The sequence below is a fragment of the Leptopilina heterotoma genome, unplaced genomic scaffold (assembly GCF_015476425.1).
Source record: "Leptopilina heterotoma isolate Lh14 unplaced genomic scaffold, ASM1547642v1 Lhet_44, whole genome shotgun sequence".
NCBI classification, from domain to species: Eukaryota; Metazoa; Arthropoda; class Insecta; order Hymenoptera; family Figitidae; genus Leptopilina; species Leptopilina heterotoma.
In genome coordinates this window covers 311984-336856 of record NW_025111084.1, presented here as the reverse complement: position 1 = coordinate 336856, position 24873 = coordinate 311984, and the positions used below count along the sequence as shown (strand labels likewise).

The following is a 24873-nucleotide window of genomic DNA, read 5'->3' as shown; positions in this document are numbered from 1 at the left end:
TCGAACTCTTTAAAACACACAAACACATCCATTCACTTAAACAATCGTACAAAATAAAGAAAACTTTTAAAAAAAATCTTTACAACCAAAAATACTTCCCATTGTTTAAATAATTAATTACATTTTCCAAATGTAATTTATTAATCAAAACATAATTTTTTAAATGAAAAATAATTTTCAAAAATCAAAGACCAACTTCTGTTGATAGTAATAATCGAGTTTTTGTTGTATATTAAACAAAATATTTTTGTATAACAAAAAACTCCTTAAAGGAAATAAAAAAACTGGAATTGGTATATGGAATAAATTCGTCGATATTTCTCCATAAATGTATTTTAATTTTTAATTTTACTCCTACTAACAAAGGATTTTCGTAGTTCTTTTAGATTCTTAAAATTTATTACGTATGATACAGTGCAGTAATTATTACAGTAATGAATTTTTTTTTCAATTTTTAATTTACATCGTATCTTCGAAGAGATCATTTCTAAATTTTCGGACTATAATAATATAAAAAACGATTCACTGAATCATTTAAATATCGATTCAGTTATAAAACTAAATTCAATATTTTTACTACAAATAATATTCCGAAAAATGTAAAATTTCTGTTTGCAAAATCAACATAGTTTGTCAATTGTTAAAAATTAATTTAGAGAATATGTCAGTTTGTAACGTCCCCTCCATTGTCTCTGTTTCTTGACGCATGCGCGCTAAAAAGTTTTCCTAGAAACAGTTCATGCGCGCATGCGCTGTTTCTAAGAAAACTCCTCAGCGCATGCGTCAAGAAACAGAGACAAAAGAGGGGACCGTTAGGTTCTGACTTTTTCTATCGGCCTCACGCCTCTACATTATAAATCGAAAAACTTCCGAATTGAATTTAAGACGACTTTATCTGCTGTAAACTTATTTTTTAAATTATTTAACACTATAATATTTCTATTGAACAAGAATAAAATCAAGCAATGAAGATGAAAAAAATATAAATTAACTCAAAAATGCAAAAAGCTTACTGTTCTATGAGGAAAGTTATACAACGACCTTAATTTTAACATGTATTATAATTACAACTGAGAGAATAGAGATTCTCATCGATTATGGTTTATATAAAAAAAAAATAAAATTATTACCATTTTTGATAAAATCTATTATGACTAGATTAATAACTGCCTTTCATTGTTAAAAACTATTAACAAAAATCAGCGCAGTAGTTTGCAATCATCTAAATATTATTTCAATATCACAAAAGTATAGGTTATTTTCGTAAAAATTTGGAATTTTGGAAACGAAGTTTTTGTGCTTGTCCACAAAGTACACCCTTATTTTCAATTTCTTTCTTTTTTTTTTGATGAAAAATAGCGAGTTTTACTTTCTTTTTTCAACAAATTTATCAACAATTGATAATTTTGTTATTTCAATATTTCTATTTCAAATACAAATACAAATTACACTTTATACAATAAAAATTTTTTTTTCAAGAAACGTTAATGTGTAAAAAAGAATAAAAATGCAATAATAAGAGTATAAAAAGTCCCTTTTTTAAAATATTTTACATAAATATAAATTTGACAAGAAGTTAAAAATGAAAATTATTTTTAATACTCAGTCCTCACCAGTAGATATTTATCGAATTTTATTTTTATTTCTATTTTCAGTTTTTAAATATTTTTATTTTCAATTTTAATTTTAATTTCGATTTTATTTTTATTTTTAGATAATATATTAATTTCTAATTAATTTTTAATTAAAAATAATTTTTTGTATTTTTTTCCAATAAAGTTTGCGAGAGATAAAATGGTTTAATTGCTCCACTTGAGAACGCCAAGGTCACCACCAGATGGCAGTGAAAATTCCAAGAAGAAACTTAACTGCCATCTAGCGGTGACCTTGGCGTTCTCAGGTGGAGAGTAATATCTTCACATTAAATTTCAACATATTCGTAATTTTATAATTGATTTCTTCATAAAATAAATTGAAAGTGCAAAAATCTGTCAGTAGAAAAGTAAAGATGAAAATGAAAATAAAAATTAAAACAGTTAACATGAAAAATAAAAAAAAAATAAAATAAAGCATTTTTAACAGTGAGTTCCGAGTTTTATGGTGAAATAGAAAATATACATCGTAAAATATTTCCGATTTTTCACCAGATAATGTTCGTATTTTCCTTTTTCAATAATAATAATTTTCTCTTATTTGCAATTTGAGCGAAATATTTTATATAAAAAGTTCAACTTTTCTAATTTTATAGAAAACATTTTTTTTTCTTACAATCAACAATTATAATAAGGGCTTTATTTAAACTTCTTTATCGAAATAAAAAACAAATATTTATATATACGATTTATATATAAAACATTAAATGCAATGATTTCAAAGCGTTTTAATTTGCTTCTTCATTTTTTCTCACCTGAATTAATGAATTGAATACAATTAAAAAGGGCTATATTTATGTGTTAAAAAATTATTATTATCTCGGATTTAAGCTATTAAAAAAAAAATCGGCAAGAAATTATGGCATTTAAAATTGAAAACGGTATCGATCGCACAAAAAATGTATAATAAAATATGAGACGCGTTGTGAAGAAAGGGACCGAAGATTTGTCAAAATTTTATAGGTTATGTTTGCTACGTTTTGACTTTGATTATTTACCTACAGTCGGTAAGGGTCCTGGTGGCATGTGGACCAACTAAAAAATCCCATTAGTAAGAAAAGGAAAGACATATCTTCGTTCTTTTCTTACTAATAGGATTTTTTAATTGGTCCAAATGCCACCAGGTCCCTTATCGATTCCAGGCTAAGGTAACTTAGTAAAAAGGCAAGATAACCTAAATTTTTTTGACTCCTTTCTTCACGACAGGTCGGATTACTTCAACAAAAGAAAAATGTTCTGCAAAATATTAAAAAAAAACTAAATCCAAGATAAAAATAAGTATTTAGAAGTCTGCTATCAGAATTGCTTACTGATAGTTTCTCTAAAAAAATAAAAACAAAAAAATGGCACTGAAGTTGTTCTATCCTCGTGATTACTTGATGCCATGAACATTAACCATATGACATCGCATTGTGTACTTGCGAGTGAAGACTGCATGGCAAATTGGACAGACAGTGTCACCTCTATGTATACTGCGATGATGAGCGAGTGAATCACCACGACTATAGGTTTTCCCACAAGTATCACAGATCCACCTTCCATTTTCATCATGCCGAGGACGTGATCGTCTTCTAATCTCGTAGGTTGTTTGCAATGGTCTCACGACGAGCTGATTCCCAACGGGTTGTACGCACTGTGAGTCTGCGCACACAATCCAAAGTGTTTTCCCATTTCCAAATTCAGTTGTATTTGGTATTTAACCAATTTTTTTTTTTTATTATAAATTCATAACCGAGAAATTTTTTTTTTCTACAAAAAGCAACTGTTCAGTTTTCTAAAAATAACTGATCAGTTGGGACTTTAGGGGTTATGTAGATAAAGTAAAAGGGTCACTTATGCACTTGGAATTGAATCATTTTTGTAGTGAAATAAAATACATATGTTCTTTCTTCAATGCAAGTTGATCGGAAAAATAGTATTCTGATGTTTATAGAAACTAATGAATCACAAACTTTAAATCACTATTTTTTTTTTTTTTTAATGAAGAGATTTTAAAGAAAGTGATCATTAAAGAGGGATATAATCATAGAGTTATAGAAATAGAGGAAGCGAGAGTTTTCTAAGAGCATCAGGTCGGTGAAAAGAGTCCCCTAACGTCCCCTCTTTAGTCTCTGTTTGGACGCATGCGCGCTGAGCAGTGTTCTTAGAAAAAGTTTGCAACGCATGCGCGCTGAGGCGATTTCTTAGAAACCGTTTGTGACGCATGCGCGCTGAGGCGTTTTTTTCTCAGAAACACTCGCGCACGCGCAAAGAGAAAGAAGAGGGGACGTTACGTACACTCTGTCTCTTTCTAACAACCTCACGCTTCCTACAGACTCGCCTCCTATTTTTAAATCCCCATGAATACAATTAAAGTATGTGCAAACGATTATCTATAACAAAAGAAAGCTGATAACCATATGTAAGTGTATCCCCAACAAGCCAAAAAAAAACAAAGAAAAAAATACCCTCTAAACCAGAGAGACATTGTTTGCTTTCTTGATTAAAAATTAAAAAGCTTGCGAACAGTGTTTTCTTTTAAATATTAATATAATCCTCCCTCAGTCATTCTGCAAATCACACTGATAAAAATATTTTTAACATACCAAAACTTATTTCTTCATTAAATTTTTTTTACAAGAATATATAATTTATTTAGAAACAAAAAACCTGATTATACGATGCACATGCGTTATATCGTTCCTGTTAGAACAATATAATCGAATATATTTGTTATAAAAAAATTATAATAAAAAAATAATACAAGTCTATAATAGAAATATGTTACAAAATAATTTACTAACCTTTCTTTTACTATTTTACAAAATTTAAAACTAGTACTTAATATTATAGAAAAATAATTTTTTTATTAAACAGTTCTTACTTCTTTAATTAAAAAAAAAAATCGCATTATTAAAATATCGCTCGAGGAAAATAAAATCGCATTAAAATTAATTAAAAAATAAAATCAAGTCTTGAATACAAGAATTTGGAAAACAATTTCAAGTGCACAAAAAAAAATTTTGCAATGGCAGTGGCACTAATTTCACAATTTAATTTTTATGATGCCAATTTTTTAAACGCAATAGGGACATATCTTTCGAATAATTGTTAATTTTTCAAGGAATGCACGTACATAATTTCAGTATCACAATTTCCTTAAGAAGTTCGTTTAATTCTATAAAAAAAACTAAAACGAGGACTATGACAATTATTAACAATTTTTAGCGTCTTACAATTTAAATAATACTTCTATTCCATTCTACAAATATATCGTGTTTCAAAAAGGAACTCATTGGTCCAAAAAAAAATTGTATTACAATTTATTTCTTCATTTAGAAATAAATTCTAGTAACGGTAATAAAAAATTTTTAAAAATGACGCAGTCCGAAGAATTTAAATTATTTCTAACAAAAATATTTGTTTGTAAAAAATGTTGTTGAGGATAAAATTCTGGTTCAATTTCTCCACCTGAGAACGCCAAGGTCGCCACCAGAGGGAAAAATTCCAAGAAAGAACCGAACTGACATCTAACGGTGACCTTGGCGTTCTCAGGTGGAGAATAGCGTCTCTCTATAATGAACCTCAAAATGTTCGTTAATATTCGTAGTTCTATAATTATTTTCGATTATAAATAATTATAGAATTACGATTATTATTATTATTATTATTATTACGAATAGATAATTATTTTAAACAGAATCTAAAATTTTGTGCTTCTTTTTCTTTTCTTCGGATTATGTCACAGTTATTAAAAATATAACAATTTTCATTTGAATTGTGTAAAAAATTATTTTCGACATTATTGGGTCTAAAAATATAAATTCCAGCTAGATTTCTCCATTAATTTTATGTGATATAAAATATTATGGCACGAAACTTTTTTCCCTACAATTGTTCCTTTAGAAACGAAACACTTGGGAAAAGAAGTGTTCTTGAATTAATTTCTCTAATTCTGATTTTTTTTAAATACTTTTTTGCTAAAATAACATTCAAAAATTCACTACTTTAATTAGTTTATTCGAAAAGATTTAATAACCTTTTTTTATTTCTGATTTTAGAAAATATTATTTTCTTAACGTGAAATAAAATTAGCGTCTTCAATTCAAGAAAAAATCTTTCCCTGAGTCAAATATGTGAATCCTCTTTCGTCACTATTTACTTTCGAAAATTAAATTTCGCATTGACACTTATTGTATATTTGTGAATTCGTTGCAAATGAATTTTCATATCGTAACTACGACTAAAGACTCGTTGACAAATTGGACATACTGTTTGACCGTTATGTAAATTTTTGTGCAGAGTTAATGACATTGGATGTTTAAAACCCTTCCAACAAATTCGACATCGAAACAGTAATTCTGCATTGGACGTTTGTCCAAAATCGTCGTCATTAGATAAGCCAAAGTCAATATTTGCATCAGTGCTACAGCTTTCATCTACTGCTTGCTCTATAAATAAAGACAAGGATTTTTCAAAAATTTCGACCAAATTTGAAAAAAAAATTTCTATGGAGTAAAAAAAAATTGTTTTGTCTTTTAAAAATATTATATATTGATTGACGAAAAAAGCAGAAGCTAATGAAGAATATTAAAGCCTGACGACACGAAAGAGGACACAGCAGACTCATTAAAGCTTATAAGCGTTATTCCCAGTAACTGAAACTAGAAAAAAAAAATAATTTCATTTTTCTCAGCTTCTCATTTAATGAGAATGTAAAAATAAAATTATGGAGGAAGCGAGAGTTTTGAAAGAGCATCAGGTCGAAACTTAACGTCCCCTCTTTTGTCTTTGTTTCTTGACGCATGCGCGATGAGGAGAGTTCTTAGAAAACGTTCGTGACGCATGCGCGCTGAGCAGGGTTCTTAGAAAACGTTCGTGACGCATGCGCGCTGAGGCGTTTTCTCAGAAACACTCGTTCTTGCGCACGCGCAAAGAGAATGAAGAGGGGACGTTACGTACACTCTGTCTCTTTCTAACAACCTCACGCCTCATACAGATTCACGTCCTATTTTTACATTTCTACGAATTAATTTTGATGCAATAACGCTTAAACACAAGAATATCTTTCGTACAATAATAAATCCTGATCTATATTTAGAAATTACTTCTAACTTTTTTTTTCTACAACATAAAATTAATTCTTAAAACTGATTCTATAAAAGTCTGATATCAGGTACGATTAGTTTTTATCAATTGACACTAAAAATATATTCTGTAATTCTTAAATGCCATTCTAAATCGTTGACATTGAGTATTATGAAACATTGCTTTTACTTTATTTTCTATCTCTTTCTCTTTTCTCCTCTGTCATCGAAAAAAAAATTGAATACAAAAGAAAAAAATCGTTCATTAATTAATGGAAACATGAAATCAGACAATTATTTTTTTAAGCCCTTGATTGAATTTTTCAGTCTATGCGGAATAATACAAAATCGTATAAGTAAAATAAATTCTAATTTAGTCAATTGTTCATTTACAGTACAGTTATTTTTTTATACCAGAAATGAAAAAAAAAATTATCAAAATTCATAGCGCTTATAATATTTAAAATAGAATCTAGAATTGCACGTTTTCTAAAATACAAAACTTGAGCATTTTTATCGTAAGAAAAAAAAATTAAACGATCGACAATTTTTTTTTTTTTTTTTTTTGTCTGTCTGTCGTCAAAATTCTTTTGTTTTCCTTTTTTCGACTCCTAAAATTCACACGATTTTAGTAAGCTAAATATTATTTCTACAATAATGGAGAAAAATTGTTCTCTCAGTCATCGACAAACACACGATTTCCTTCGATACAAATTCGTGTCTTATACAAATAAAAAATTCTAAATCTCTGACTAAAATTAATTTCTAAAATTCAAGGAAAAGACTTTTCATTCAAATTCATCTAATTTATATTTATTATGCAATTTTTAAGGAAAATACCAACAGCAGAAATTGGTATTGATAATAGTAATAAAAATAGTAATAATAATAACAATAATAATTACAGTAATAATACAAATAATAAAAATAATTATAATAATGATTTTTTATATATTTATATTTCTTATATTTTTTAATTATTAATAATTAATTTTCTTTTAATTAAAGAACAAATAAAACACGGTTTGATAATTTTCACCTTCTGTCTCTATCCTTTTCGCTATTAAAAACTATTAAAAAATAGTTTTTCTTTTTTTTTAGATTCTAATTTAGAGAGTTGAGTTATTAATATAGAAAATTAAACTTTAAATTAATTCAAATAAATTTAAAAAAATTCGCGTTAAAAAAAATTAAACATTAAGATTAAATCAACAATTATTAGATTGAAAGTGAATGAAAAAGTCTTTTGCTATTATTTACGCGAAAACATAATTTACATTGATTCTATCTTTAATTGAAAACAATAATATAATAATTAATAATAATAATAATTAATAATAACAATAATAATTATATAATTAAAAATACAGAGTATAATACATGGCAAGATACATCATGAATTTTGAGTTTGAAACTTGAATCAGTGAAATGAATTTTGAACAATTAAATTTTTTTTTTATTGTCAATTAAAATTATTTTTTGTGAAAAATTTGGATTTTCAAGAATATTTGCCATTAAATTGTTTAAGAAAATTTGATCTAAAGAAAAATTAAACTGTAAATGTAAATTAAATAAAAATATTGAATAATAATTTTTGGCAATTAAATTTTTTAAAAAAATGATTTTAAGAATAATTGAAAATTGAAAATATTGAATATTTTGAATTACATTTTTCAAAAAATTGATTTCAATAAATTGAATTAGAAAGTAATGAGAAAAATTAAAAATGAAATTTTTAATGAAATTTTTCAAAAAACTGAATTAGAAAAAATTAAAATCTTAAATATTTGCAATTACATTGTTTCCAAAAATTTAACTAGCAATGAATTGAAAATAATTTCAAATACTGAATATTTGCAATTAAATTGTATAAAAAATTATTGTTCTAGAAAATAATTGAAAATATTGAATATTTTCAACTAAATTTTTCAAAAAATTGATTTAGAAAATAATTTAAAATATTAAATATTTTAATGAAATTTTTCAAAAAACTGAATGGAAAATATTCTGAATATTAAAAAATATTAAAAATTTGCAATTAATTTTTTCAAAAAAAAAGATCTAGCAAAAAGTGAACTAGAAAATAATTGAAAATATTAAATATTTTGATGTTAATTTTTCAAAAAATTATTGAATTAGAAATAATTAAAAATATTGAATGTTTGGGATTAAATTATATCAAAAAGTTAAACTAGCAAATAATTTCAAATATTGAATATTTGCAATAAAATTGTATTAAAAATTTATCTAGAAAATAATTGAAAATATTCTAATTATTGGGAAATAATCAAATATTAGCAATTAAATTTTTCAAAAAGTTCAACTAGATAATTACTGAAAATATTTGAATAAAAATATATTAAATATTTGCGATTAAATTGTATCAAAAAATTGAAATTGTAAATAATTTCAATTATCGAATATTTGCAATAATTAAAATGTATCAAAAATTGTTCTAAAAAATTGAACTAGAAAATAATTGAAAATTTTGAATATTTACAAATAAATTGTTTTGAAAAATTGAAACAAAAAAAAATTGAATCAGAAAATAATTGAAAATATTAAATATTTGCAAAATTACATTGAATCCAAAAATTGAACTAGCAATGAATTGAAAATAATTTCAAAAACTGAATATTTGTAATTAAATTGTATATTAAAAATTAAACTAGAAAATAATTGAAAATTTCGAATATTTACAAATAAATTGTTTCGAAAAATTGAACCAAAAAAAAAATTGAATCAGAAAATAATTGAAAATATTAAATATTTGCAAAATTACACTGAATTTAAAAATTGAACTAGCAATGAATTGAAAATAATTTCAATTACTAGAAAATTTTGAATATTTACAATGAAATTGTTTCGAAAAATTTAACCAAAAAAAAATTGAATCAGAAAATAATTGAAAATATTTGCAAAATTACATTGAATCAAAAAATTGAACTAGCAATGAATTGAAAATAATTTCAAATACTGAATATTTGCAATTAAATTGTATATCATAAATTGAACTAGAAAATAATTGAAAACATTCTGAATATTGGAAAATAATTAAAATATTTGTTAATTAATTTTTTTAAATAAGTGGATCTAGAAAATAATTGAATATTTGAAAATAAATTATATCAAATTATTGAACTAGAAAATAATTGAAAATTTTCAATATTTACAAATAAATTGTTTCGTAAAATTGATAAAAAAAAAAAGAAATTGAAAATTTTCAATATTGAAAACGTGGAAAAAAATTGATAAATATTCAAAATTATCACTGATTCGAATTAACAAACCGCTACAAAAAAAATGATGCATCTTATTTGAGAAGATAGTACAGTAAAAAAAAATTTTTTTTTTGTAGATTTTGGCTACTGGATTAGAATTTTTTTTTCCTCGTCGTTGTCGTTGTGGGTATTAGTTCACGATGACAAAAAAAAAAAAATTCTCGTGTCAATAAAAAACTAATCAGCAGGTTGGTGCTATGGAGGAGGAATATGAGGAATGGCTCGCATTTCATGAAATTCAGCGAAACATGGCCATCGACACAAACAGGCATTGCAGGGCCAACATTTGAAACGAGTCTGCCTGAGTTTTCCACGTGATGTAAGAACTCCACGACGCTTGCAGTGTACACATACTTTCCCATGGCCATTTGCTTTGCTGAGACTGTGGGGTTGACCAGATACGTACGTAATCCCTCCTGGAGAAAATTGGCCAAATCTTCGGTTAGTGGTTTTCTTAAAATATGTGTACATGCAGCAACCATTTCATTAGTAACGTGTGTGCGTGTTTTTTTTTCTAATTATCCAGTCCCAGCACCAACCCACAGCCGAGAAAGCGAGTCTAGAATATCAGCGAACAATACCCACAATATTTTTTTAGCATTGCCAGGTGCCAGTGCTTTTTTTTGTAGAAGAAATGAAGAGAATAATATTATTATCGCTTAAAAATAAAGTTTTCTAAAAAAATAACATCTTTTTTTCAATTTTCTTATTTTTCTATTTTTCATCTATTTCTATTTTCAATTATTATTTTCCAAATTTGTATTAAATATTTTATTTCCGAATTTTTATTTCAATTAAAATTCTTTATAGTGAAAATTTGATTTTAACTGGAGTAAATTTCCACTAGAAAAAATTTACTCCAGTTGAAAATTAATTAAAATTAAATTTTCACTAGAGAAAGAAATTTCACTAAAAAAATATAGGAATTATATTTAATGGAAATATTTTTCTTTCTATTATTTTTTTAAAATTCGGTATTAATTCTTCGACAGTATTCGATTATTCGTATATTTGAGAACGACGCTTATAAATCGCTTGTGGCATTATTATTTATTAAGTACTTGACAAAAATTAATAGAATTTACTTTTCGTCTTCGAGAAATTAAATAATTAAGTTTCAATAAATATTAATTGAATAATTAAGTCATAAATTAGACAATTTTTCCTAGAATTTTTCTAATTTTTTTTCTATTTTTAATATTAAACTTCGTATTAAAGTGAAAATATAATAAATTCGATCCAAACGCTTGTGCATCATTAACCAGAAAGTACCCACAAAAAATCATATTTATCGATAATTCATAAATTATTAATTGGAATAATCCGATAATTATTAATTAGAATAATCCAATAATTATTAATAATTCTAATTAAATAATTAAACAAAAAAAGTTTTGTTACAGACAATTTTCTCAGACTAGAAAAATTTACAAAATTCCTTTTTCGATATTTCGAATCAAATCAATGAAAAAAAAATTAATTTTCAAAAGGAATTAAAAAATTAATTTTTAAAAGAAATTTAAAAAAAGGATTTTACAAATGAATTAAAAAAATAATTTGAAAAAAATAATTTCAAAAAATTAATTTTCAAAAGGAATTAAAAAATAATTTTTAAAAGAAATTTAAAAAAGCATTTTACAAATGAATTAAAAGAATAATTTGAAAAAATTAATTTAGACACAAAATTAATTTTACCGAAGAGCAAAAAATGAATAAGAACAAAAACAGCAAATGAAAAAAAATTTCTTTCGAGGAAAAAAAATATCCTCGTCAGAAAAACAAAAATTCGACTTAAGTCCTCACACATACACATACATTCATTAAATTATTCACAAAAAATTTATGTACATAACTCCCATAATAAACGAGGACAAAAAATTTGAAATTCTTTTTGAAATCCGAATGCACTTCTCATTTTCCATTGATTGTGAATTAAATTTAAAGTCATAAAATAAATAAATTTAACACTAATGTAAAAAAAAATCCAACCATTTCACGCTGCTTTTGTTCTTAGCAATGGTTTTTTTTAAATAAATCGGTTCACAGTTTTAGTTCGAATATATAGTCAAATTTTGTCAGTTAAATTTTTTTTCCTTTTTTTCTGTTTTTTTAAATTTTATTATTATATTTTTAATTGTTTTTAATCACAAGGGCACATCATAATAGTAGAGAATTAAGCTTTTTTTTGTTGTTGTTGTTTTTGAAAAAGTTTTTGAAGAAAAAAAGAAAACAAAAGAAAAGAAAAAAACAATAAGAAAATTATTGAAGTAGCTACTGAAAAATGGTTCATGCTGCCATAGCACCCTTTAGGTTAATGAATTACTTACCTACAAGTTTATTAATTATCATATCTAATTATAATATATACAAAAATTCTACCATATAGAGTGAATGAAATTGGAAAGAATGCCTAAGGTTTGTTTACATGCCACTGTCACCATCACCACCACCACTACCGCATTTTTATATTCATTAATAATACTTTTTTTACTTTTTTTATAATTAATTTAGATTTTTCGAAGTTATTTCGCCAAGAGCCTTATTCACAGCAAATTAATCTTTTTTGAATTTCATTATCACATGCAGTTTGTCGATTTTGATCAATAGTCCAATTTACAGTGTAATTTGTAAAAAAAAGTGCCAAAAATTAATTAATTAATTAAAAAACTAATTCATTAATTAATCCAGAAACTAATTAAATAATCAATTGAGTAATTAATTAACTAATAAATTAAATAATTAATTAATTAATCAAGTAACTAATTAATTAATTAACTAATTAAGTAACTGATCAATGAATTTAGTAACTCATTAATTAATTAATTAATTTAGTAACTCATTAATTAATTAATTAATTTAGTAACTCATTAATTAATTAATTAATTTAGTAACTAATTAATTAATTAATCAAGTAACTAATTAAATAATTAATTAAGTAACTAATTAACTAATCAATTAAATAATTAATTAACTAATCAATTAAATAACTAATTAATTAATTAATCCAGTAACTAATTAAATAATCAATTAAGTAAGTAAGAAATTAATTCATTAATTAATCTAGTAACTAATTAAATAATCAAGTAAGTAATTAATTAATTAATCCAGTATCTAATTAAATAATCAATTAAGTAAGTAATAATTATCATTAATTAATCCAGTAACTAATTAAATAACCAATTAATTAATTCAGTTACTAATTAACTAATCAATTATATAAGTAATTAATTAACTAATCAATTAAGTAACTAATTAAGTGAGTAACTAATTACCTAATCAACTAAATAACTAATCAATTAACTAAGTAGCTAATTGATTAACTATTTAAGTAATCAATTAATGAATTAACTATGTAATTAATTAATTAAAATCTGGACTAATTAAAATTTAATTGTATAAGAAGAATTAGTTTTTATTGATTAGTACTCAATTAGCACTTATTAAACAATTATTAGTATTATTTTTTTTTATCATTTTAATACTTCATGATTATTTTTCTATTTTAATATTTCATGATAATTTTTCTATTTGAATAATTTATGATTATTTTTTTATTATTTTAATATTTTTGATAATTCCTTTTTTATTATTTTAATATTGTATAATCCTTTTTTTATTATTATTTTAATACCTTATGATTTTATATTTTTCAATTACTTTAATATTTTACTATTTTGTTATTACATTTTCATTCGCCAGATTAATTGTGCTTGAAAAAAGACTCTGGATACTGAAAGTATGTTTTGAGCTTACTTTTTTTTGTTTCTCTTTTTTTTTAATTATTGCTTTTTGTGGGGGAGTCTTTGGGTTACACGAGCCTTTTCGATAGCTTTTTTCTCTGAGCTTATCGTGTTTTTTTTTTTTTTTTTTTGAATTATTACGGTTAGTATTTTAATGAAAAAAAAAATTAATTTATACCCTCAATCTAATTATTATTATTATTGGAAATGATTGTGGGCACAATACAGCACTTGACAATGCTTTCTAAGTTTTTATATATGTACAAAAAAAAAAACTACAACCTAAAACCCAAATTTTGTCCCAAACACACAATATTTATATAATAGAAAATTTTTTTTTTTTTTGACAATTCACAACTCATGCACTCATCACCCTAAATATTAACACGCAGATAGATTTGTAAATATATATATTATATGGATAGTAAATATATATATTTCATGAAAGTAGAATCACTTGCAAGAAAAAAGAAAGTTTATGCCTTAATATTGTATAATGTAAATATAACCACCAGATTTATATACACAGATCAATTATTATTATTCGTTTTTTTTTTGCGTTAATTTACAGTTTTTTTTGTGAACCTGATTTGAATCTCGATGTAGAAATATGAAAATTATTTTTGTCCTTGATATGAAACTTCTTTAAGAAAATTGTTTATTGATTGGTGAATAAATACTATTTTTATTTATTGAAACAAAATTCAATGTCTATAGATAGACTTGATTGAAAAAAAATAATGTCGAGTAAAATAAATAAAGAAACAAGAAATTTCATTGAATATTAATTAAATAAGTAAATAGAAATAAATAAAGTAAAATAAATAAAGAGAAATAAAAAAAAACAAAAAATAAAATCAAGAAGATACAATAAATAAATAAAGGGAAATAAATGAAAAGAAATAAATAAAAGAAGATAGTTTGTTCTAAAAATTGAATTTAAAGAAAAAAATTTAATTCGCTTTTACGAAAATGTGACACTAGTCGAAAGATTTCATTGAAAAATTGTCGCCATCAGGTTCACAGTTGGGCAATACTATTAACAAACGAAAAGCAATAATAAAACGCTTCCCGAAGCTACAAGCTTTTGTTGCTAATTTTTTGTGATTTTAGTTACTTTTGTATAATTTTTCCCAAAAAAAATATATTATTCTATCTTGACCCACATTTTTTTTTCTTTCAAAAAAACGAATTCGCTTGAATCAGCGTAGGATAAATGCAAAGCCGAAAGTGCTACCGAGCCATTGTGTATATTTATTTAAATAATAATTCTTGGAAAAAAGTCTAACCCATCGAAATGAAAAATTGCAGTAATAAGAAATTTTCATATAAAATTACTATTTTCTTACTATGAATAAAATTAGCAAGTTTATAATTCATGAAAAAAAAAGTTTGTAACAAAAATTTATATTAAAATATTTTTAGATCCTGTACATTTTTAATTTGTTACGGTTTCTCTATTTTCAGAATGAAAATTGTTTCTTCTATTTTATTAAAAATGATTAAAAATTAATAAAAATTAATAAAATGATTAAAAATTATTAAAAATGACTAAAATGACTAAAATGATTGAAATGAAGAAAAAGGTTCAAAAAATATAAAATAAAATATAATTTTAAAAATTCTTTCTAAATTTATTTTTGTTTTACTAAATCTCAGAAAAGTTACAAAGCTTAAAAAAAATGCATAAATAATTTTTAAAACTGAATTTATTTTCGAAATAATTTATTTAAAACTGAACTTATTTTTTTATTTAAATTTATAAAATATATATTATTTAAATAATAGAAAATAATAGCAAATTAGAGAATTGAAATAAAATAATGAAAGTCTGAATCAAATTTGTCTGAATGAAGAAAAATCGAAGAAATAAAATCTCGAGTTAAAACGACAGTTAATGAATAAACTATTACTTTAAATATTCATTTTCATTCTTTGCATTTCATGGGTAAAAACTCAGTTGTTCGCTAAAGTGCCAGTCTCCAATTTTTTACTATTTTCTTTTCCGAGAATAACGATTCAATCATTTTTCTCAGCAAAAGCAAAACGGATTATTTTTTTTATTTAATTTCTATTTCTTAATGAAATATCCTAAAATAAGTTTAAAATAATTTACCCCAATTAAAAATGACAATTTCTACATTTTTTTTTAATAATAAAAAAATCATTTAAAGGAGACGTGGCAGCGACAGCAAACTATCGAAAAGGCATGAAAAATTGATTAAAAATCACTCACCTTGTGCTGATTCTTGTGCTAATCTCTCTCCTGACGTGCTTGGCTTTGAAAGCAAATGTCCTGCAAGAAGAATTATTATTATTATTAAAAACAATTTTTAAAAGCAATAAAATTACATTCTTTTAAATATCATTTTCAATGAAATTTGACAAAACTTTTAACTGTTTCAATTTTTTAAATTATTTTCGAAAATTCGTTTACCTTCAAAAAAAATTTTAATTTCAATTTTTCAAAAAACTAATTTCTTTCCGAATTTCTATAAAAATAAATATTTTATTAAACAATTAAATGTTTCATAAAATTGAAATTTCATAAAGAATTTTATCAACAAATTTTTAAATAATTGAATTCTCTTGACAAATTTTAATAAAATTTTTAAGAATAATTGCATTTTTCGAGAAATTTGATGAAAATTGTATTAAAAATAATTGAAATTCTGCCAAGAAATGTTATTATTTATAAAAATAATTGAATCCCTATAAAAATGTTATTATTTATGAAAATAATTGAATAATATATGAAAATAATTTGTAAATAATTGAATTCCTTGTGAAATTTGTATTTATTTATGAAAATAATTGAAATGTTTGCGTAGAATTTTATTAAAATTTTTGTCAACTAATTGAATTCTTTTAGGAATTTTTATTAAAGTAGTAGATATTAAAAATCATTGAATTGAGAAAAGTTTTTGCAAATAATTAAAATTTTGCCAAGAATTCTAAAATTTACAAAATTGGATTTTTTCCGAATTGGAGAAAGAAAATTCATAGAATAATAAAATGGAAATAATTATAATTTTATAAAATAATTATAAAATTGGATTTTTTTCAAATTGGAGAAAGAAAATGCATAGAATAATAAAGCAGAAACAATTTTATAATAAATGATGGATAGAATAAAAATTTACCTAAATCCGCCTGTTTGCCGTCGAGACTGTCAGACGTGGACTGATTTGAATAAAATGTTTGACTAATGTCCGGCTTCTGATCGTGATCTGGATTATCGGATGGATTATCATCGATACCCAATTTATTCGAATCACCGGCACTCTGATCGTCGTAACTACAACTACTGCCATCCTGCTCTAAATATTCTGGCATCTCGAGTTTAAGATTTGGCATGAGGGGTATTATTTCGACAGGTTCCGAGCCACCTTTTTGACTGTCGGCCTTCTCCGAATTCTTCGCATTCGATCCTCCTTTCTCAGCATTTGCATTTGAATTTTCACGACATTTTCTCTTCTTCGTTGGCGGTGGCTCCGATTGGAGTTCCACTGGTGACGTTGGCGATTTGCTTCCTTTGTTATTTGTCGTTATCCTACCCGAAGCATTTTGTAGTTGTACTTCTGGCTCGTTGGGAATTTCTATGTCGTCCTGTGAAATTTTTACAATTTTCATTTATTCTTGTCGTTTAAAATCAATTTTTTTTCAAAATATAACATTTTATTTTATAGTATTTTAATCTTTTAAACAATTACTTTCGGAATGAGAAAATTTAGTTATTTTCCACAATTTCAAAACCAAAATAAGCATTTTATACCGAAAGAGCGGAATTCTTTTTGTTAAATAAATAGAAAAATCGATAGAGTTAGTCAAATTTTATTAAAATCGAAAAAACTCGCATTTTTTTGAAAATAGTAAACAAAATGTAAATAAAATCCGAGGCCTTAGGAATTGAAATAAAAGTATTAAACAGACCTCGACTAAACTGTCGTTATCTTTCCCGCTGCCATCTGTAAGACCTTGAACTGCCAAAAGTTCAGCTGTCGTCAAAAAACTGGCCAACTGTTCCTGAACCACATTGACCTCACCTTGGTACATGAAGTCAACTAATGCCGCTAGGTCATCAAACTTAACATTTCGGAATATAACGACTGGGTGTTGACATGGATTTTCCTGTTGAAAATAATCATTTCCCTTTGATTAAACTAATCCTCTTTTTCAATTTACTAACTAATAACTAATTTAACTATTTTTTTGTTTTCCAAAGAAGCAATTTTCAGGATTGCCCCAAAAATTAAATTTTGTTTTTTTTTACTGATTTCCAGACAAAATTTTGACTTTTCCCCTGACACTAAAGAATATTCTAATTCACTCTAAAAATGATTAGATACTAAAAAAAAAACTTTAACTGAAATTCATTTTTAAATCAAATTTTATTAGAATATTCTATGAGAATTCAATTATTTAAATAGAAAAATAAATAATTTATTGAATAATTAAATGTTTCTTAAAATTCAACTCCTATAAAGAATTTTATCAACAAATTTTTAAATAATTCAATTGTTTCGACAAATTTTAATTAAATTTTTAAGAATAATTACATTTTTCGAGAAATTTGCATTAAAAATAATTTTTAAAAAATTTCTTTCAGAATTTTCAATATTCAATTATAATCTAAAATTTTAATTAAAATCCATTTTTAAATCAATTTTTATAAAATAATTCTACTAAAATTCAATTATTTAAATACAAAAGTTAATAATTTATTGAATAATTGAATTTTTTCTTCAATTGAATTCGTTAGAAGAATTTTAATAAAATTTTTAAAAATGATTGTATACCCTTGAAAAATTTTTTTATTTATGAAAATAATTGAATTTTTTGCTTTTATGAAGATAATGAAATTTTTGAGAAGAATTTTATTGAAATTATTTAAATAATTGAAGTAACGCGAAAAATTTCATTATTTATTAAAATAATTAAATGTTTGAGTAGAATTTTATCAAAAAAATTTTTTTTACTAATTTTTCTAATATTAAATTAATTCAAAATTGTAATTTTAGAAAATTTCAAATTAAAACCTTTTGGAATTCATTTATTTATGAAAATTGTTAACGCAACTCTTTTAAAATTCAATTAGTTTCGAAATATTTAAGTAAAATTATTCATTAAATAATTTTTAAGTTTTATAATTGTTCTTCAAGACAAGAATGAAGTTATTTAAAAAGAAATTATTGTCAGAAATAGAAAAAATTAAAGGTTTTGTATTAGAATTCGTATAGTAATTTCATAATTTATCAGGCAAACAAAAAAGACAACATAATTCAGAATTTTCTTATGAATTCTAAAAATTTAACTTTTTTCTGTACTATTAATAAAAGTCCCTTACTTTTCCCTGACCTGTGTCAACGCTGATTTTATTTAATTCTTCACAATAATTAATAATCAACTAAAATATATTTTTTCAAATTTTATTAATTAAATTTTATTTAAAATTAATAAATTTTATTGTTTTCAAATTTTACTACTTAAATTTTATTCTTTTCAAATTTTATTAATTAAAGTTGATTTTTTTCAAATTAAAATTCAAAAATACCTTAAATAAGTCCCTAAAATATGTACTGCAAGCGGAAAGAAGCATTTTGTGGGCTCTGATTCTCTTTCCTTCACAGCTGAGTGTTACATCGACGAGGTCTTCGTCGGTTCTCAAAGTGTCGAAAGCACAAGTAATGTGCTTCAAGTAGTTGTTCCACCTCAAGGAAAATTGCTGACTGGAACCCATGACTGTCTAAAAAAATAAAATCGTCTCATTATAGAGAATTTACAGTCATCCTAATTGCTAAAATATATTTTACACAATTCAATTTTTTATTTTTATTATTTATTATTACTTTTTATTTCTATTATTATTTTTTATTTTTATTATTATTAGTATTTACTATCTTTTATTTTTATTTTCTTTGTTCTTTCTGTGTCTCGATTTTTTAAAAATTTTTTATAATTTTTTTGTCTCGATTTCTTTAAATTACGTTCAATTAATGTTTGTAAAAAAAAATTCCTAAGCTTGAAATTTCACATCCTGACAATTTCCCCTCAAATAGGGAGGAAAGTTCCTTCTTATAGAGAGGAAGTTACAACTCCTTTTTTTTAATACTATTTTCTTGTATCTATTAATAGGTCTAAACGGTCTAAACTCATTTAAAGGGAAGATGTATTAAACTGTATATTAAATTCTCAATATACCCAAAAAGTTAGTTAATCTATAAATTAAATGTTTCTAAACACTCGCAGCACTTTTCCTGCTTCCACTACTAAATAATCAACAAATTATTTAATTATTAATAAATTAACAAATTATCACTAAACATGTAGAAGAAAAATTAATTTTTCACAAATAAATAAATATTTTACAAAAGTAAAATAAAACAATAAATTTCATAGTGTCTCAAAAAAATGTTTATAAAAATAACAAAAATTTTGTTAAAATAATTTAGAATAATAATTGAATAATTTAGTATAAGAAAATAATTTACTAAAAAATTATTAATTATCAAATTAAACTTACTAAAAGATTCGTTTTAGTTTAAAAATTTATTCTCCATTCGGAAATTGTAACAAATTTTGTAACTGGAAAATATTTCGTCTATGAAAATACAGAAATTCAGTTTGAATCGAGAGGGGGACTACACGCTACTTTTTTTCTGATAATTATGAACAGTTCACTGGGGGGTTACAACTGTGTACGAAAGTCCCCTTTACCAAAGCAGAGATCCCCTTCCAGTAATTATGGCTTCTCTGACAGTGGGGGCCCAGGACCCCAGGTTCTCTTTTTCTTATTCCAAGCCTGCTTCTATTTCACAGAGCCTATCTTTTCAGATTAATGTCCACTATACACTATTTTCAATGATAAGTTTCTTTCTCATTATCGATTTAATCGATAACTATATTTCACAATTTTAAAGAAAAGACACATTATTAACACATTAAAAATCAAAGACGTACAATAACTAAATTTAATTTCAATGGTAAAATTTAGTAAATGTTTCAGTTAAACTTTTATTTTTTTCTTTTTAAATAAATCGTATGTTTTAGAAATTATCAGAGTTGGGGGATAAAATGTATAAATAAATAGGTAAATAATGAAAAAATGTCCGTAAAGTTCGTAATTTGATTGAGAAAAGACGAAAAGTTCGTAAATTGTACGATATAATTTGGAGAATTTTCGAGAAATAAAAAATGATTGGAGAAATTCAATTATTTTCAAAAGTAATAAAATTCTTCGCAAACGTTTAATTATCTTCATAAAATAATAAAATTTTCACAGGGATTCAATTACTTTTGTAAATAATAAAATTTCTTTCAGGAATTCAATTATTTTCATAAATAATAAAAATCATTGCAGAATTTCAATTATTTTTAAAGTTTCAATAAAATTCTTCTCAGGAATTTAAATATCTTCGTAAAAACAAAAAATTCTTTGCATAAATTTAATTATTTTCAAAAATTTTAATACAATTCTTTGAGAAAATTAAATTATTTTTATAAATAAAAAATTTTTCTAATGAATTCAATTGTTTTTAAAATTTTAAATAAAATTCTACACAAGAATTCAATTATTTTCATAAATAAGAAAACTCTTCTCAGCAATAATTTAATTATTTTTACAAATTTTTTTAAAACTTTTGTCAAGAATTCAATTATTTTTTTAAATAATAAAATTCATCATATAGATTCAATTATTTTCATAAATAAAAAATTTTTTCAAAAGAAATTCAATGATTTTTAAAATTTTTCTTTAAATTTCAGTTTTTCTTAATATAATTTTTAATTCATTTCTCGAAAATACAATTATTCGTAAAAATTTTATTAAAATTCTTCTAACGAATTCAATTGAAGAAAAAATTCAACTATTCAATAAATTATTAATTTTTGTACATAAATAATTGAAGCTTAATAGAATTATCTTATAAAAATTTATTTAAAAATGTATTTCAGTTAAAATTTTATATTATAATTGAATATTAAAAGCAATATAGCGTGAACTTTTAGAAATAATTTAATTTTGAATTTAATTTTTTTTTTCTAAAAAGTTTAATTTAATTTTTTTAATATTATTTCAAGTTTTTATTTTCTAATATATATTTAATTGAAGAATTTACCAATAATTGAAGTTTCGTAAAATTGAATATTGTAAACAAATGGATTTGAAAATTGTCAAAAGAACTTTTTCGAATATTCCAGAAAATAATAAAATTGATAATAATTTTATCACTCGGTCATCTTTAATTTATTATAAAACATGAAGAAATCGATCACTCCGAGTCGAAGACTCGGAGTTCTTGAAATCTTCATGTTTTATAGTTATGTAAAATTTATTTTATAGTTTGAAGTAAAATTTTCTCCTATTTGACTCGGACTTATATTTTTGTCACTAATTTTTCATTTTTGGCCCTTAAAGTCCGTATTTTTAAATACTTTCACTGTTTCGTGCCCTAAAAAGTTTAAATTTGTATAAATTGCAATAAATACGAAGAAGGGTGAAAATTACATTACTTTATGAAATCAAGTTAATCTAAATTAAATGTCGGCTACAATGGTGGAGTTATACAAGGGAGGAAAACAAATTCTCACCCCCGCACAGTTCAACCAAACATCATAAAATTCTATATATCTCAGTTGAACGACACAGATCGTTATTTTCAATATAAAAATAATCCCCCCCCCCCCCTCTCACAATAAAAATAAATACTTTTTCACAAACTCCCTTATTTTCTTAAAAAAAAGAAACTTAATTTTTCTACGACGCATTGTATCAAACTAATTTGGGCCTTTTTCGCGCAAGTCTTTTCTCTATCAATGGTGTAGAAGGTGATAAATTGAGATAAGATTCCATAAAATATCATATATAAAATTAAAAAAACAATAAATTCATATGACGATAAAAAATTCCAATACCACAATTATTACGAATATGTTTTTTATAATAAAAAATAAATTTTTCGGGACTTACTTTATATTTGGAGAAATTTTCACCAGAAGACTGACTTGCGTTGATGATATATAAAAGAGGGGAAGGACTAGGAGAGAAAAAGAGGGGTGCCTCACGTCGTCGAATACAACTATTATTGATCAAGACGAATTTACGTATTTGTTGAAAAATGCAAATTTAACAAAAAATACTTTACACGTCTTGAAAAGCACTTTTTACACATTACATGAAGAATAATTGTAAACATAGAATTGAATTCATTTAATCATGGCACACTCTTTTGTATTTGAAATTCAATTATTTCTTCCGAGAAAGTTGTTTTTTACAATCACTGTCATGTTACTTAATTGCACTGAGTTACTTGAATCAAGTAATGTGCGTTTATTTCATAAAAACTGGCTTTTTATAAGTTCCACTTAAGCACTAAATGACAGCTGGGAGCCATTTTCTTTTTCGGGGAAAACGCACCACAAGATGCGTGAAGGAAGCCACTTTACAAACACAAGTGAACACTGTGTGCTGGTGGAAGGGGAAATCAAATAAAAAAAAGACGAGAGAAAAAACCGTTTTTTTAGAATAATACCGAAAGTAATTGATCTATTTTCAATAAAACTGAACACCAGGAACTTAGGGATGGATTTCTATTTTAATAAATAAGGAGTTTAGGGTAAATTTGACCGGACATTCTTTGGAAATCGTGTGCGTTTAAATGTCGGGAATAGACTATGACGCGATTGGTCGATAATTTCTCAGCGTTGATACCATACCTCGAGGCTTCTGATTCGTCGGATTCTGTCACGTGACCTTCAGCAGCACTTGATTCAAACTGGCGGGAAATTTTTAATTTTATTATTCTTGGATTAATTTAAAAAATTAATACTAATTTTAGAAAAATGATTTTTTTAATAAAAAAAATGCGTATTACAGTAGAATATAACATTAAAGATATTTTTACCTTATTTACAAAATATATGAAAATAAATCGACAGGCGAAAATTGAAATAAAGAGTAATTTACATAATTACAATTTAATATAAATCTTAAAAAATTAATTGAATAGAAAATTAATCTTCAGGTTTTAGAAATTTTCTTTTTTCCTGAACAGGTGGTTGCTCTTCTTTTTTTAACCATTTTTTGTGCACTGATTTGACACGTGAATTATCGGATTTAATTTTCTTTAATTTACGAAATCTGTCGGCCATTTCAGAATCTGAAACATCGGCATCCTCTTCTTTTTGTTTTTGCGGTTGGGTTTTTCCTTGTGCTTCGTTCTCCATTATTTTCTCAATTTCAGGATTCATTCCCTGAAAACTTACTCGACCGTCAATTAATTGTTCACAGACTAAATAACTTGGCTCCAAAATAAATTGTCCACTGTAAAAAGAAAAAAGCGGAAAATTAGTTAATTTGTTAATTGTGAATAGAAAAAGTATATTTTTCGAAATAAATAATTTTTTTACGTCTGTTTTCTCATGTAGGATGTTAATTGATTGTCAAAGTATTCTTCGCCTTCCTCTTGAAATTGTTCTTTCTCCACTTTTTCTTTACTTCTTTTCATAAACTAAAAAGCAGACAAATAAATTAAATGTAGTAGTTATTAATGAAATAACTTCCAAGAGTGTGAAAATTATAATAAAGAAAGAATTTCTTACCTTCATATCCAAAATAGATTTTGACAAACGTGCTTTGTTGTCATTAGCCATTGCTACTTAGGTTATGTTCACTTTTCCACTTTGAATTTTGTTTTCGAAATTTAATTATTCTTTAACGTTTTTCTATACACTTTTCTTTTCAATTAAAGAATTCCATTATAATATTTTCAAAGCAATATTCACCAAGGGCACCAAGGACTCTTTGAAAGTGAGGTTAGGTTTTACCAAACAATTCTCAACTCTCAAAAGTTCTCAAATATAAGACAACTTTTATTATTTAATAGGTATTATCACTAAATGACTTTTAGTATAAATTAAACTTATATCGATTGATTTAAAATAGATAACAGAAAATTGTAATCAGTCAAAGGTAAAACTGCGGTAAAACTCGACGAACTCGACTCTTTGATCGTCCCATGTGAGAACAGAAAACCGAAAATTTTGAGGTTAGGTACAAATTCTCTCAAATTTTTTTTATCTTGTATAATTATATTTTCATGATTTTCATAAACAAAAAATGTAAAGACAAGAAAAA

At 24.3% G+C, this 24873-nt stretch overlaps 2 protein-coding genes across 8 annotated transcripts in view; both read right to left on the bottom strand.

The window, feature by feature from the left end:
- The window catches only part of LOC122506838 (broad-complex core protein isoforms 1/2/3/4/5-like), a 35752-nt gene extending 12347 nt beyond the window's left edge, over positions 1-23405 (bottom strand). For 4 of the 7 annotated variants that reach the window (XR_006302043.1, XM_043619199.1, XM_043619197.1 and 1 more), the window contains exons 1-5: positions 22708-23405; positions 19294-19485; positions 17673-17870; positions 16883-17348; positions 15976-16035 (exon numbers count right to left, since the gene is read on the bottom strand). Coding sequence is in view for 6 of the 7 variants with exons in the window: in XM_043619199.1 (XP_043475134.1) it covers positions 15976-16035; positions 16883-17348; positions 17673-17870; positions 19294-19479 (910 nt within the window). In the remaining variant the exon portion in view is untranslated. Of the gene's footprint in view, positions 1-2249; positions 3294-4527; positions 6083-9955; positions 10416-15975; positions 16036-16882; positions 17349-17672; positions 17871-19293; positions 19486-22707 lie in introns of those variants that run through there. The other 3 variants (XM_043619196.1, XM_043619194.1, XM_043619198.1) reach the window with 3 other exon arrangements.
- A 164-nt stretch (positions 23406-23569) lies between these two features.
- LOC122506873 (M-phase phosphoprotein 6) lies at positions 23570-24786 on the bottom strand. Its single transcript, XM_043619268.1, has 3 exons — positions 24339-24786; positions 24147-24247; positions 23570-24060 (listed from the first exon to the last, which is right to left on the bottom strand). Exons 1-3 carry the CDS (start codon positions 24387-24389, stop codon positions 23751-23753), a joined length of 462 nt encoding a protein of 153 aa, XP_043475203.1. The 5' UTR covers positions 24390-24786; the 3' UTR covers positions 23570-23750.
- Between the last annotated feature and the right edge of the window lie 87 nt (positions 24787-24873).

What these genes read in the sequence shown, in the direction of transcription:
- LOC122506873 (XM_043619268.1), bottom strand. Translation starts at nt 24,389, where the DNA reads ATGGCTAATGACAACAAAGCACGTTTGTCAAAATCTATTTTGGATATG. An exon ending in AATCTATTTTGGATATGAAG is followed by an intron (nt 24,248 to 24,338) that starts GTAAGAAATTCT and finishes TCTGCTTTTTAG; the next exon opens with TTTATGAAAAGAAGTAAAGA. An exon ending in TCCTACATGAGAAAACAGAC is followed by an intron (nt 24,061 to 24,146) that starts GTAAAAAAATTA and finishes TTCTTTTTACAG; the next exon opens with TGGACAATTTATTTTGGAGC.